This window comes from Lissotriton vulgaris, chromosome 2_1 (assembly GCF_964263255.1).
Source record: "Lissotriton vulgaris chromosome 2_1, aLisVul1.2, whole genome shotgun sequence".
NCBI lineage: Eukaryota > Metazoa > Chordata > Amphibia > Caudata > Salamandridae > Lissotriton > Lissotriton vulgaris.
This window is the reverse complement of record NC_141687.1, coordinates 1,557,393,387-1,557,407,814: the sequence shown is the minus strand read 5'-3', so window position 1 is coordinate 1,557,407,814 and position 14,428 is coordinate 1,557,393,387. Positions and strand designations below refer to the sequence as shown.

Genomic DNA, 14,428 nt, shown 5'->3' with positions numbered 1-14,428 from the left:
AAAGAATATCTGCAATAAAAATATATTTCCAAAAAAAAAAAAAAAATGAAATACTGATCAAATAATGAATTTCATTTAAAAATCAAGATGAACATTATTGAATGTAATTTACTCAGGAGTGCCAGTGGGGACATTACACTTGTTGAAGACAAACTAGACTGTACATAATCCTTGTTTAGTCATGGTGTGGGACGCTCTAGTGCATTAGGGTAAACATATTTCACAAACTCCAAACAGTGCTCCTTAAAAAACTACCCCAGCAGGGAACTGTGTGTGCACCGTCCGCCTGGAGGGTCCTCCTTGTGCTCTACGGGGGAGGTGCTATACGCAGGCTTTAATTAACTTAATGCAATGACCATTAATGTAGTTAGATTGTCCAGCACCTAACAGCGCTGGATAGTGGACAAATTCCAAGTTCTGAGCATTCCTCACTGTGTGTAATGAGAAATTCTTGAGGGGCAGGACAGTCTACATGCGTTTCACCATAACTTTTTTTTTTATTGGGGGTAGGTGGATGCGAAACCAGTGGGAACGGGAGGAACTACCCTAAATTTCACATCAGTTTATCACTAGATTTAAGTGGTGCCTGGATTTGTTATCAGGAGATCAGACTGACAGAAGTTGGGAATTCAAGCTGGAGTCAAAGATTGAGAAGCAACATTTTAGACAGGCAGAAAGTGCTAACATGGTAGTAGCAACATACTTTGCACTCTCCGTGCAACAAGGAACCTCATAAAATCCAGGCATAAAAGCAAGTATCTCTTATGCTACAGAGACAACGGACCCTTTAAAGCATCCTAGATCACAAGCAGAAGTGATGCTGCACCTCATGATTTTAAGACTCATTACAAGCAACACGTTCAAAGGGATAAATGCACTTATAATTATAACCAAGTTTTGCCTTGATGGAAGGCAATGGCTATTTTTAGTGAAACACATTCTACTCTTTTGGTGCTTTATCCATTTTCTCGCACACATTTACATAAACCCCCAGGATTTAAATTTTCTTTAAATATTGAAGGGCGGCGTTTAGGCTTTAAGAGTGTCAAGTTCTACACAACAGTACAAACAAATGCCAATGCGAGGACAGACACGTATTAAAATCATAAATATTTGCTTTATTAAGGCATTATGTGCCTGCCCCCAGGGATATGTATTGCATTTTCTGGGTGGATTATTGCCAATACTTTATTGTGCAGTGAAAAGCAGCAAAATGGTAACTAGAACACAAATAACAGTTGGTGAATAACTAAAGGATGAGCAATTACTTAGGCAACCGAAACTGGGTGCTTCGATGAAGAAGAAAGAAAAAGGGAAAACAGAACAAAATATGTAAGATGGGGTGTTGTGTTGGTCTTGGGAAGTTCTTTGGCAGAGGAGTTCAGTGCTACAGTGAAGTGGTGCTCTTTGCACGTAACTTTTTAGGCTTTAGGACGGAATGAAGGACCAGAACCATCAAGCCAATGCACAAAGGGTACAGAATATAAATGAACAAGACACCAAAGGAAAATCAGTCACAAAACAGGAGCTGTAAATAAAGCAGTCTAGCACATAACATTTCATCACGGAAGGTATTTTGAATAGGGCGTTGATACCCATATAACACAATCCACTCCAGATTTCAGATGAATTCATTAACTAGACAAACCCCAGGAGAGTACTTCATGTCTACACCGTATAAAGAAATATTTAAGCACGCTGAAAGTCATCCATTCCGTATTTCCACTTCTTAGTAGTCAAATGATCATAGACCAAATTATAAGTACAGAAGTTAGCATGTAATGCATATCCGAATCGGACTGTAAACAGAATAAAGCAGTCAATTACAAAATCGTCCAGTTAATTGTAACACTTAGTTGTATCACTGATGTGATATGATCAGTGAAAATTAAATAACATGGTCAAAGATCTTTATTACCAAACCTTTGAAGAAGAAAAAAAAACAGTCCTCCAAATGGATTTTAGTGCAAAATAGATGGCAACAGCATTAACGATTGAGATGGTACAATACATGTGGACCCGAAACTTTGATTAGTCATCACTATCACTTCCAGATTCACTCAGTTGCAAGTCATTTCCTAAAAAAAAGAAAACAGTTTGTGGTTATAAAGTGAAATGCAGCAAAAATCTATAGATTTGGTCTAAAAGGAACCATACTTTCTAACACCCAGTAATACGTATTTGTTACTATAAAAAGTTGTACTGTCAGATTACATCATGGTGGCGACTGTATCTTTACCCAGGATGCATAGTGAAGTAGCATGTTACTCGCCTTTAATACTCATGTACTACCTAGAACTTACACCCATGCGTGCAGGCTGATCAGATATTCAATAGCAATATATCAAAAGATGGGAGAACATTCGCAGAGCATAAAGGATTTACAAACTCTAAGTCTAGAATATGTCCAAGCCTTTCTGCAAGACATCCCATGCCACTCTGTTATCATCGGAAAACAGGATGGTGTTTAAAAATAAAGGTCATACAGCGATCACAGCGACCCGGCGTATGCACTGGAACACTTCTTGATGGGCGATGCCACGCTCCATACACTGTTGTTTTCGGCCAGGCGGCGGAAGGCGTTACCACGGGTCACTCAGGTGGTTTTTGTAATCTGGAGGCAGGCACTATGCCGCATGGGTTGGTGGGGCAGGCTGACAGCGGAGACTCCGCTGTGGAACAACGGACAGCTTCCTGCGCTGGCTTCCTTGTCGGGATTTAGTGGCTGGGATGCCATCGGGATCTCCTCACTAGGCCATGTCCTCGCAGGGACTACCCTTATGTCCTTTCAGGACCTCAGCACCGAGTTCAGCATGTCCAAGACCCAATTCTTCAAATACCTACAGTTCCGCCATGCGCTAACGCCGAGTCTAGTAGGGCTGGACCAGCTTCCCGAATTTAGCCCTGTGGAGGCCAAACTCTTCATGGGGGACCTGGGTGATAAAAAAGTGTCCAAAATATACCAAACATTAGTTACCCATTGCTCCTCTTCGCTCTTGTCGCTGAAGGCCTCCTGGGAGACTGATGTTGGTTCTTTGGATGAGGACGACTGGAGGGAGGCCCTTGAGTCCCCCCGTGGGGCCGCCATTGCTGTGCGGCTCCGGTGTATACAGTTTAAGTACCTACACAGGGCCTACTATACGAGGGAGAGACTGTGGAGGGCGGGTCTCATTGCTGCCCCGGATTGCTTGCGCTGTGGGACTGAACGAGGTACGCTGCTGCACACAGTGTGGGCTTGTTTGGGTCTCACCCGCTTCTGGAATGGGGTGTGGAGTTGTCTGTCGGAGGTATTAGGGTGGGACCTTCCTCGTACACCCAGGCTGGGTCTCCTTCATGTCCTAGAGAATGTGGGTGGAAACATTTAGAAGCGTCACCTCCTGTTGTTGGGTCTAGTTGTAGCCAAAAGGGACCTGGCGAAAGCCTGGAAGAGTGACCGGGCCCCCCCACTTTGCGCCTGGAAGGCAGGCCTGGACTTTCTCATGGGGCTTGAGTTGCCCATGTTTGAGGCCAGGGGATGCCCCCGGAAGCATTACAAGATCTGGAAGAGGTGGGCGGATTACAGGGGGTTGACTCTAGAACCGCCAGCTGATTTGGATGACGTACTGCCCCCGGAAGGGGACCTTGGGGCCTAAAACGGCATCGGATACCTATTGTGCAATACTTGTGTACTATGGCGGAATGTGAACACGTGCACTGGGTTAGGGTGGGATAAGGGGTGGGTAGCGGGGGGGTTGTTGTTGGGGTGGCTAGCGGGATGTTGGGGTCTGGGAGGGGGGTGATTCCAATAGTCTAGGCAGTATGTTCCTTCTACTATCTGTTTACTGATGACAGTGACCTCCTGACTGGGGAGAGCTGTGCTTATCCTCTGCCTAAATTTTCAATAAAAGCTGTTGTGAAAAAAAAAAAAAATAAAGGTCATACAAAAAAAGAACAATTTCAAATCGTATTAGCTATTGCCTGCTTTTCCCCGGGATGGCCGCAGTGAGACTTTTTTAAGCCATACCAAATGCCATTCAAAGACCTTACACTCACCTTACTAGAATACATGTCGTAGCACTGCCTAACTCATGACAGCAGCTCTGTGGTGATTCCGGGCAATAGTGCTGAGTGTCATGAAAGTATGGGTGCTCTTCCACGTCGAGGTACAGCATATCTTCTCTAGAAGAACACCAGCAAACAGTGCAGCCGGAGTGGACACAACCCTTGTTGAGTGTGCCTTTGTCTTTTTTTGTCAGTGGTTTGCCAGCCTTGGAGTTGCAAAACTGGATTGCCGCAGAGATCCACCTTGCGATAGTTGCATTTGCGACTGAAGTCCCTTTTTTAGATTGTCCATAAGATACTAATAGCAGATCCGTTTTACGAATCTGTTAAGTACGATGCAGGTAACATTTTAGGCATCTTTTAATGTCAAGCTGATGGAGAGATCTTTCTTCTGCCAATGTTAGATTAGGGAAAAATACATTTGCAGTACAATGAGTTTGTTGAGATGGAACGGAGATGGGACTTGGGGGAATACATTTTGGATTTGTTCCAAGAAGAACATAGTCATTAGTGAAGCATAAGAAGAGATCTTGTGTTGTGAAAGCTTGTATTTCGCTCACTCTTCTAGCAGAAGTGAGTGCCATAAACAGAGCTACCTTCTAGGTGAGAAACTTAAGATCTGCTCTGTGAATGAATTCAATTGGAGGTTTCATAAGCGGAGAGAGGATCACATTGAGATGCCATTCCGTGGGAGGATTTCGTACCGGAGGTAATGCTCTGAACGGCCCCTTCATGAATAGTTTAATTATTCCTGTGGAGCAGAGAGAAAGAGTGGGATGAGAGTATATATTTTGATATTGCAGTAAAATGCACTTTGTTGGAGGACTGCATCAAACCTGATCAAGCAAGCAAAAGGAGATAAGGCAGAATCTGCTGAGGAGAAGCCTCTAGCAGGTGCAGGTAGATTGTTGACACCAAAGGCAGAATCTTTTCCATTTCAATTTCTAAGTTTCGATTCTGGCTTCAGCTCTTGCTTTGAATAAAATATCCCTGCAATCCTGAGGATATTCAAATCTCAGAATTTGCGGAATTTAAGAGCCAACGAGCCATGCACATAAGTGGAGAGAGGCTGGGTCCGGGAGCATAGCTAGTTCATTGTCAAGAGAGCTGGTACTGGCCGTAGGCGAATGGGATTTCATTCTGAAAGCAGGAGTAGCTCCATGAACCAGTGTTGTCTGGGCCACTTGGGAGCAATCCCAATGAGGTGACACGGTTCCCGTTTCCTTTTGTTGAGAACCTTCGGTATTAGTGGGAAGGGGAAAAGGTTATGAATATATCCTGGACCCTCGGTTCATAAGGGCATGACCCTGGGAGCTGGTATTGACTGGCATAGAACTGGCATTTGGTGTTTAAGTTGGTCGCAAAGAGGTCCAGTGCTGGCAGCCCCATTGTGAAAATATGTTATTCAGCTTCGACTGATTCAATTTCAACTCGTGACATCCGTACTTGGCTCTGCCGAGTGTGTCTGCCAGGGTGTTGCTTATGCCGGAGACGTTTTTGGCCCTCAGAGAAATCTTGTGAGTTGCTAGCAAACTCCACAGATGTTGGGATTCCTGGAGAGTGCTAGTGATCTTGTGTGCCCTTGCTTGTTGACATAACGCATGCTAGTCATATTGTCTGTACGTACCAGCACGGATGACCTTGTTATCCTTGGCAGGAATGCTTGTATTGTGAGAAAGAAGGCTTTCAATTCTAGGCAGTTGATATGCATTGTTTTTTGAAGCGCAGAGCACTTTCCTTGAATTGGTCGGTCTTGGAGAGGACCGCCCCAGCTTTCCATACATGCAAAAACAATAGAAGCATCTGTAGTTATGGCAAGGTATTTGTGGCAAGAAAGTGAGGCGATTGGAGGTTTAAGACGACAACGCTAGCGTCTGCACCATCGTTGGAGTGATGTTTATCAAGTCAAAGTACTCTTCTGTCTGGGTTCACCGTTTCTGAAGCTACTCTTGCAATGGTCTCATTTTCAGACGTGCGCGAGGGACCAGATTTATCTTAGAGGACATCAAGCCCATCAGTGACTTGATTAAGCGTACTGAAAAAGACTTTCTTCTGGACAGGTTGACAGTCCAGCGAGAGAAGGGTTTTGTTTTGGACTAAGTTAGAGCACAGAAACAATATCCTCTGTTGTGGAGTGGTTGTTGATTTTTGACGATTGACTGTGAGACGTAGTTTGTGAAACAGAGTGAAGGAAGCTCTTGTGACTTTGGATGTTTGTGATGGTGTTGGAGCTTTGAGCAACCAAATGTCCAGGTAGGGGAATACCGAATGACCATGCCCTCTTAGGGCGGCTGCCATTGGAGCAAGGCACCAGGTGAAGAGACTGGGAGCGGACTTGTGGTCGAATGGGAGGACTCTGAACAGGTAATGGGTACCGGCTATGGTAAAACGAAGCAATTTGCGGTGTTTGGAATGAATGGGGAATATGGAAGTACGCATCCTGCAAGTCCCGAGTTGTCATATAGTCTCCATGGTTGAGGAGTTGCAGGATGTCTGAAAGGGGAACCATACGGAATGATTGTTTCCATAGGAATTTGTTTAATTTATTGATATCTAGAATTGGTCTCCATTCCCCTGATTTTTTTCCGATTAAGAAAACGGGAATTCTTTGAAATCATATAAAAAGCAGTCAGACTGCTTTACTGAGACTGGGAGGTAAAACCATATCGCAGTGTGAGCCATCAAGCTGTAAAATCCTCCAATGTCCTACGGAGAGGAGTCTGCTGGATGTGGTGGTAGAGGTGATAGAGTGGAAGACAAGTAAAGAACAAGTTACTTATCTTCTGTAACAGTATGTCTGTAAGAGATTAGTTATAGATTTGTTACCTTGTGAATTACCCCTAGGCGTCAGACTGGATCAGGAAAGTTTTCCGGCAGCAGTACCCCTGCGAGTCGAAAGTTGGCGTAGGTCGACTCTGCGATTGTAGTTGGCGTCGTGGTCGCCGGAAGGATGTTGCGGTAGCTACTTAGATGCCGCCCTCACGAGCGGGAGGTCAGTTGTGTACACTACTTTCCACGCCAGAAGCGCAGAGCCATGCAAGACACTGACCACTGGTGCACAAAACTAGGGCCCTGAAAGGAAGTCCTTACCCCTGGAAGTCAGTTCGCAGAACGGGGAGGATGGGTGGGACGTTAAGGAATTTTTAACCAATCTAAGTCTCTCACAGATATATCATTGCCAAAGTTAAGTAACTGGTTCATCTGAAAGATACAATTAGTTATAGATTCCCTACCTTGTGAACAGATACCCCAAGCAATACGAACCCAGGAGGTGGATCTGCAAAACAAGTTAACACCAGAAAGTCCTGGAGAACAGAACGGCCAAAGAAGCTGTCTCTCCGGACTTGGCTGTCCAGGGAGTAGTGTTTTGTGAACGTGTGCATCAATGCCCACGTAGCCGCCTGACAGATTTCATTTAGGGGGACTCCACGTCCCAAAGCAGTGGTAGCTGCAGTCGCCCTGGTGGAATGGGCACGTAACCCCACTAGAGGCTCCTTCTTTGCCAAGGAATAGTGAGCTTTGATGTACGAAATGACCCTTCTAGAGATGGTCAGTTCGTGCACGGGCCAACCTTTTTTGGCACTCAAGTAGTCAACAACCAGCTGGTCATCCATCCGGAATTGCTTTATGCAATCCAAATAAAATGAAAGCACACATTTTGGATCCAGACGGTGGAGCCTCTCTTCTACCTTGGAAAGATGAGGAAAGAAGATGGCCTAAGTGATGGTCTGTTCAATGTGGAAAGAAGTAACAATCTTGGGAAGAAAGGATGGACTAGTTCGAAGGACAACTTTGTCCGCCTGAACAGCCAGAAAAGGAGGTTTTGAAGAAAGAGCTTGGAGCTCACTCACTCTGCGCACAGGGGTGATAGCAACCAGAAAAGCAGTGTTTAAGGTTAGAAGTATGAGAGGACAGTTATGTAGCAGCTCAAATGGAGCGCACATAAGATAGGTTAGAACCAAGTTCAAGTCCCACTAGGGCATTACTAAGGGAACAGGAGAAAAAAGTAATGCCCTTAAGGAAGCAATTTACAGGGGACTTGGAACGAGAAGGCTGATCAGGAAGCCTAAGAAAAGGTGAAATGGCCGAGAGGTAGCCCTTTAGAGTGCCCAGAGCAGAGGCCTGCTGGGCCAAAGAAAGGAGGAACAAAAACACCTCAGAAAGAGGGGCAGAAAGGGTATCCACAGCCTTTGCTGTGCACCATGCCACAAATTTGTTCCATCTGCAGGCGTATACCGTCTTAGTGGCGGGTATGCCTGGCTGCCAAGATAATCTGGAAAAGAACTTGGGCCCCTGTATATAGGATTTCTTAGCCCTGACAGGGAATAAACAATAACATGTAAGGACACACCTGGACACAGTGAAATGCAGTGAGTGTGGGCAAAGAAACGCTAGAACGGAGACAATAATATCAAAATTGCATTTGCTTATTTTTCATAAAGTGGTTAAAAAAAATTGTATTTGATCAATTTTTGTCAAGGATACTTTATATATAAAAGTGTATATACTTGATGCATATGATGAATAATTAATCTATAAAACATTATCCACATCGGTCTTTGTCATACTTCACATTGGATACATATGTAAAGACAAACAAACCTGTTGCTAAAAATTCATTACAAAAGAGATTACATGATCCATAATTCAGGGTGACAGTGATCAAATGATGTGCAGAGACTGGTGTTATGTTGTCAGACTACGTGTGTTTCGGCATGGCCTTCGTCAGGACTCAGTCACAGAAATGGCTAAATGAAGTAACAGACAACATAAGGACTAGAAGTTAAAATGCCCGCTATTTAAAGCGAAATTAAATAATCCTCATTAAGAGGGACAGGTAGCATATAAGATAATTGAAGACAGAGGCTAGTTTCTATCGTTGATGGCAGAGAGTAAGTAAAAGTCCAGATATCCGAAAAGAAGTTTTGTGAGATAAGCATGCATCAAGGTGAGAATACCTAAAAGACATGAAAACACATACACCACATGCACCCAGACCATAAAAGAATAGTGGATACTAATAGATAGGGTGCAGCACAGAAGCATCATTTGTGAGTCAGGTTGAGATACCACTTATATCCTGCAGGTGACAGAACACATTAATTGAATGTCCTTTAGATGTTACAGATGGGGACCATACCTTTAAAATGAGCAATGCTTGTGAGCTCAGCAGACTTGGCCGTAGGCTGAGAGTCCTTGAAGCGCTCTAGTGGGCAGTCAGCTTTGTCACCGAACAGGCGATGGCCATCAAAGGGCATGTCTATCAGGGTGTTTTAGACATCCCAGGAAAAGCCCGTCAACCTCAGCCAGGCGTAGCATCGAAGCGCTAAAGATGTTGAAATCGCCCGGCCTAGTGAGTGGGTGGTATCCAGTCCACAGCAGATGTTAAACTTTGCTGGGTCTCTCCCCTCGCAACTGAATGCGAGAGCACGGCCCGGGCCTCCTCCGGGCACTGGGGCAGCACCTGTGCCACCATATCCCACACAGAGTGGGTGTAACCGCCCAACGTACATGCAGTATTTCCCGACCGCAGTCCCAAAGTGGAGGATGAAAAGATCTTCCCAAGATGGTCCAGCTTTTTGGATTCCCTATCAGGTGGTGGGTTAGGGAATGCGCCTTTGGACGTTGAGGCTTGGACCACCAAGCTCTCAGTTTAGAGTTTGCCCAGGGCCAGGCGGTGGCGTTGGGCAATCATCCTATTGATGGAGGGGGTGGTAGTGGTGGTCTTGGAGTTGTGTTCCAGGCAGAACAGGCACACGCAGTGCGGATACGTCCCCGGCATCAACCATCGGCAGGAAGTGCAAGACTTCAAACTGGGCACCAGGAGTCGAGGACTCAAAACGGTGTTGACAATAGCCTACAATTAAAGTTAGTCAAAAAGTGACTGGAGATACTGCTCTCTGTATCTGTGCTGGCTGGTGCGGAAAAAGAAAGAACGGACGTCAGCGCGTGAGGGCGTCGTCTAAGTAGCTACTGCGATGTCATTCCAGCGACCACGACGCCAACGACTATTGCAGAGTTGACCGACGCCACCTTTCGACGCGCAGGGGTACTGCCAACGAAACACTTTCCAGGTCCAGTCTGACGCCTGGGGGTAATTCACAAAGTAAGTAATCCATAACTAATTGTCTCTTTCAGATAGTCCCATTCGTCACAGAGAGGCTGAGTGTACTCCTGACCATCATCTGTTGACAATGGGTTGTCTCTTGGAGGTACACTATGTTTGAAGCAGGTGTCATCCTGGGTGTAATGGGCGGAGGCAGGGGTCTTTCTTGGAGTTGCAGGGTAGGTAGGCTGATGTGGAGTCACTGGTTGATCCTGAGGTGGTGCCGGAAACCTCTTAAGACAGTCTTGCAACATTGCCTGCTATCTTGATAGAGTGATAGAGGTACTTGAACTCCCCCTTGTCTTGGCTATGGTCCTTGTTAAGATTAGTGATAATGTTTTGGCTGAGAAGCATAATAATGCGGATAGTACTGTTGTTCTTATAGGTCATCATCTTTATCTTGATAATTAAACTGCAGCTCTGATGGGCTACGAGCTGAACCGAAGGAGCCATCATCATCATCATTCGAATCCTCCAGGCCCAATAGAGGACTTGGTAGGAGAGGAGAAACATTGCTCGGGGAGGTAACCTCAGGTCATAAGGATGTTTCAACTATCTCAGAAATCTTTTAGTGACATAGGCGTCAACGAGGTCGTCGTCCAGCGAATGTCCATAGGCTTTAAGGCCGCCGACTGATTTGCTCTTGGCGCTGCCGATCCACTCTCAGTCGACGGGACCGTCGTCAATGGGGTCATCAATGGTTTCCTCGATGACGACTGTTGACCCTGACAGTGTTGTCGACTGAGTTCTCGTCGACTGAGTTCTTGCTGATGAGATTCTCATCAACGGGATCAGTGAGGCGATAGCTGACGTAGTCATTGTCTTCGCCATCGACGGTCTTGACGATGAGATGGTAGCGACTGTTATGGCCGTCCTCCTCGACAATATCACGGACAACAATGTCATCGAGAGGACTCTTAAATGGGGTTTTTGCTTTGGCATCTACTGTTCAGAGGCTGATTTATGAGGGCGATTGTCAGCCCTTGTACATTCTATTCTACTCAAGATGTCTTGTATAACGCACAGCAACCCCGAAAGGCCTTCGAGCACTGAGACCGGGACACCTGTAAGGCCTTGGCAAGCCATGCCAGAATTAGAATAGATGAGTCTTTAGGAGTTTCTGGCTGGGCCAGTCTAAAATTGGCAGGAAGCGTTTTCCATAATTTAGCAGTCAGAAAGGCAAAGGAACAGATGCCACACATAGCCTTTTTGACCTTAGGAATGGTCAACCGAAAATAATTCTCTTCGGCCATTTAGGATGTTGCACTGTGAAAATTTAACAGCACTTGTTAAATGTAATCTGCAGAGTTTTGATCTGTCTGTAAGACCTTGCCATGCCTTCCTTCACCACGCATGTTTTTTCACATCGCCTATTTTACAACCCATACCACGTATTGATCTATTAGGCGTGTAAGGGCAGAGTAGTATTCAAATCAAAAGGGGGCCTTTTCCTTGCATCACTCAATGCACCATAGGTAAGCCCTTGATGTGTGTCCTCTTTTGTACTGGGAGCAAATGCAATGCAGCCAACGCTGGAGCTGCGGAGTGGTTTTTGGGGGAGCAGTAAGAGTAAACAAGCTACGGTATTCTGAATACTTTGTAGGGGTTTTAGGAGATTTTGAGGACTTTCCCAGAATAGGGAGGAGCCATAGTCAGGCCGGGAGTTAATTTATCGCTGTATAGTCACCCTTTGGAAAAAGGTGGTAGCCACTGCATGACTTTTCTTATTGTTTGCAATAGTCCGAAACACACTGCGGACAGTGCTGATGTCATGTTCAATGACTATGCTCCCAAAATCGTTCTGTACCACATGTCATTAGTGACTGGCTAGTGCAGAAACAAGTTTAGATTCAAGGTGGCACAAAGAAGGAATATGCTACTTACCAGTATGCATCTGTTCTTGGCATGTAGGGCTGCTGACATTCATATCTGTGCATAGATCTCCGCCTAGTGTTGGGTCCGGATGATTGCACCTTGTTGTCCTGGAAGAGTCTTCGAAGTATCACGAGATAGTTGGCTCCTCCCTTGGACTACAGTGCGCATGGGCATCCTCTCCATCTTCAGATTGTGTTTCAGCATTGTGGCATAGATGGAGTATAGTACAGTAAGAAATGTCCATGCAAAAGAGAGAATGCTACAGCTGTAACAGGCACCGGGGAGGAGGGTGGGCGATATGAATGTCAGCAGCCCTATATGCCAAGAACAGATGCATACTGGTAAGTAGCATATTCCGTTCGAGGCATGTGGGCCGCTGAATTCATATCTGTGCATAGACTGTACAGCAGTATCTCCTCTAGCGGTGGTCACCTGTGCCAGCTGCAGCAGTTTGAAAAAGAGTTTTAAGAACAGCCTGTCCTACAGCAGCTTGCTATTTGGAATGTACGTCTACACAATAATGTTTTGTGAAAGTGTGTATGGTAGACCATGTGGCTGCTCTACAGATATCTTCAAGAGGAATATTTCCTAGGAAAACCATGGATGTCCCTATTTTGCGCGTGGAGTGTGCTCTTGGGGGGACTGTTAAAGTGCGTTTAGCTTTTTGATAGCATATTTGAATGCATTTAACTATCTATCTGGCTATTCCTGACTTTGATATGGGATTTCCTTTATGTTGTGGAGCGAAAGCAACAAACAACTGTTTTGTCTTTCTGAATGCCTTTGTCCTGTCAATATAATATAGCAGAGCTCTTTTAACATCTAGGGTGTGTAGGGCTCTTTCAGCTACTGACTGTGGATTTTGGAAGAACACTGGCAGTTCTATAGATTGGTTTATGTGGAAATTGGATATGACTTTTGGCATAAACTTAGGGTTTGTTCTAAGTACTACCCTGTTTGCGTGTATTTGCATAAAGGGTTCATGAATAGTTAGTGCTTGTAGCTTGCTAACTCTTCTAAGTGAGGTAATAGCAATAAGGAAAGCCACTTTCCATGTGAGAAATTGTAGTTCACATGAATGTAGGGGTTCAAAAGGAGGCCCCATAAGTCTGGTGAGTACAACGTTCAGATTCCAGACTGGTGAAGGTGGGCTTTTTGGAGGAATTACTCTTTTGAGGCCCTCCATGAACGCTTTTATTGCTGGTACCCTAAACAGTGAAATGTGTTGTCTGTTTTGGAGGTATGCTGCTATAGCGGCTAAGTGTAGTCTTATAGAAGAATAAGCTAGGTTGCACCTTTGAAGGTGCAATAGGTAGCATATGATGTTTTGTATAGAAGCATCTAATGGATTGATTTGGTTATTGTTACAGTAAATAACAAATCTTTTCCATTTAGCTGCATAACATGCCCTAGTAGTTGGCCTTGTTGCCTCCTTAATGATGTTCATGCAGTCTGGAGGCAAGTTAAGGTATCCGAACTCTAAGACTTCAGGAGCATGATCGCTAGGTTCAACTGATTAGGATCTAGGTGTTTGATTTCTCCATGGCTCTGAGTCAGAAGACTGGGTGTGAGTTTTAGTCTTTGATGAGGCACTACTGAGAGTTCTAGGAACGTTGTGTACCATGGCTGCCTTGCTCATGTTGGAGCAACTAGGATCATTGTGACTGACTGTTGCCGGAGTTTGCGTGCCACTAGCGGAATTAGTGGAGCTGGGGGAAAAGCGTACGTAAATCTGCCTGACCAGTTCATCCATATCGCATTGCCCTGTGACAATGGATGTGGGAACCTGGCGGCAAAGTACTGGCATTTTGAGTTTTCTTTTGTGGCAAACAGGTCTATTTCTGGGTGCCCCCATTTTTGAAAGAGTGGTTGGAGGACTTGAGGGTGAATCTCCCATTTGTAAAGTTGCTGGCTGTGTCTGCTGAGTAGATCCTCTATCTGATTGTCCTTCCCTGGGAGGAGTTCTGCCAGGAGAAAGATGTTTTTTGGAATTGCCCACTTCCATATGCTTTGCGCTAAGTGAGACGGTTGTAGAAAGTGCGTTCCTCCCGTTTTCTGTATGTAGTACATGGCTGTCATGTTGTCCGTCCGGATCAACACAGTCTTGTTGTATAGGTGTTCTGGAATGCTTTTAGAGCTAGAAATATTGCTAGCAACTCCAGATGGTTGATATGCAATTTTTCTGCTGGTTCGTCCAAAGCCCTTGCACTGTGTATTGGAGTACGTGGGCTCCCCAACCTAACAGTGATGCGTCCGCTGTTATCACTATTTGTGGAACCTGCTCTTGGAACAGTCGTCCTTTGGAAAGGTTTTGTGGGTTCCACCACTGCAGAGAGTTGTATGCATGACTGTTTACCAACACTAGGTCCTTTAATAGTCCTTGAGCTTGGTTCCACTGTTTAGCTA

The 14,428-nt window shown here is 45.1% G+C and overlaps 1 protein-coding gene across 1 annotated transcript in view; it reads right to left on the bottom strand.

Annotated features, from left to right (window-relative positions):
• Positions 1–1,097: 1,097 nt before the first annotated feature.
• EAF2 (ELL associated factor 2) overlaps positions 1,098–14,428 on the bottom strand; it is a 207,955-nt gene continuing 194,624 nt past the window's right edge. The window contains exon 6 of the mRNA XM_086957444.1: positions 1,098–2,078. Coding sequence (XP_086813570.1) covers positions 2,032–2,078 — 47 coding nt within the window. The 3' untranslated portion in view covers positions 1,098–2,031. The remainder of the gene's footprint in view (positions 2,079–14,428) is intronic.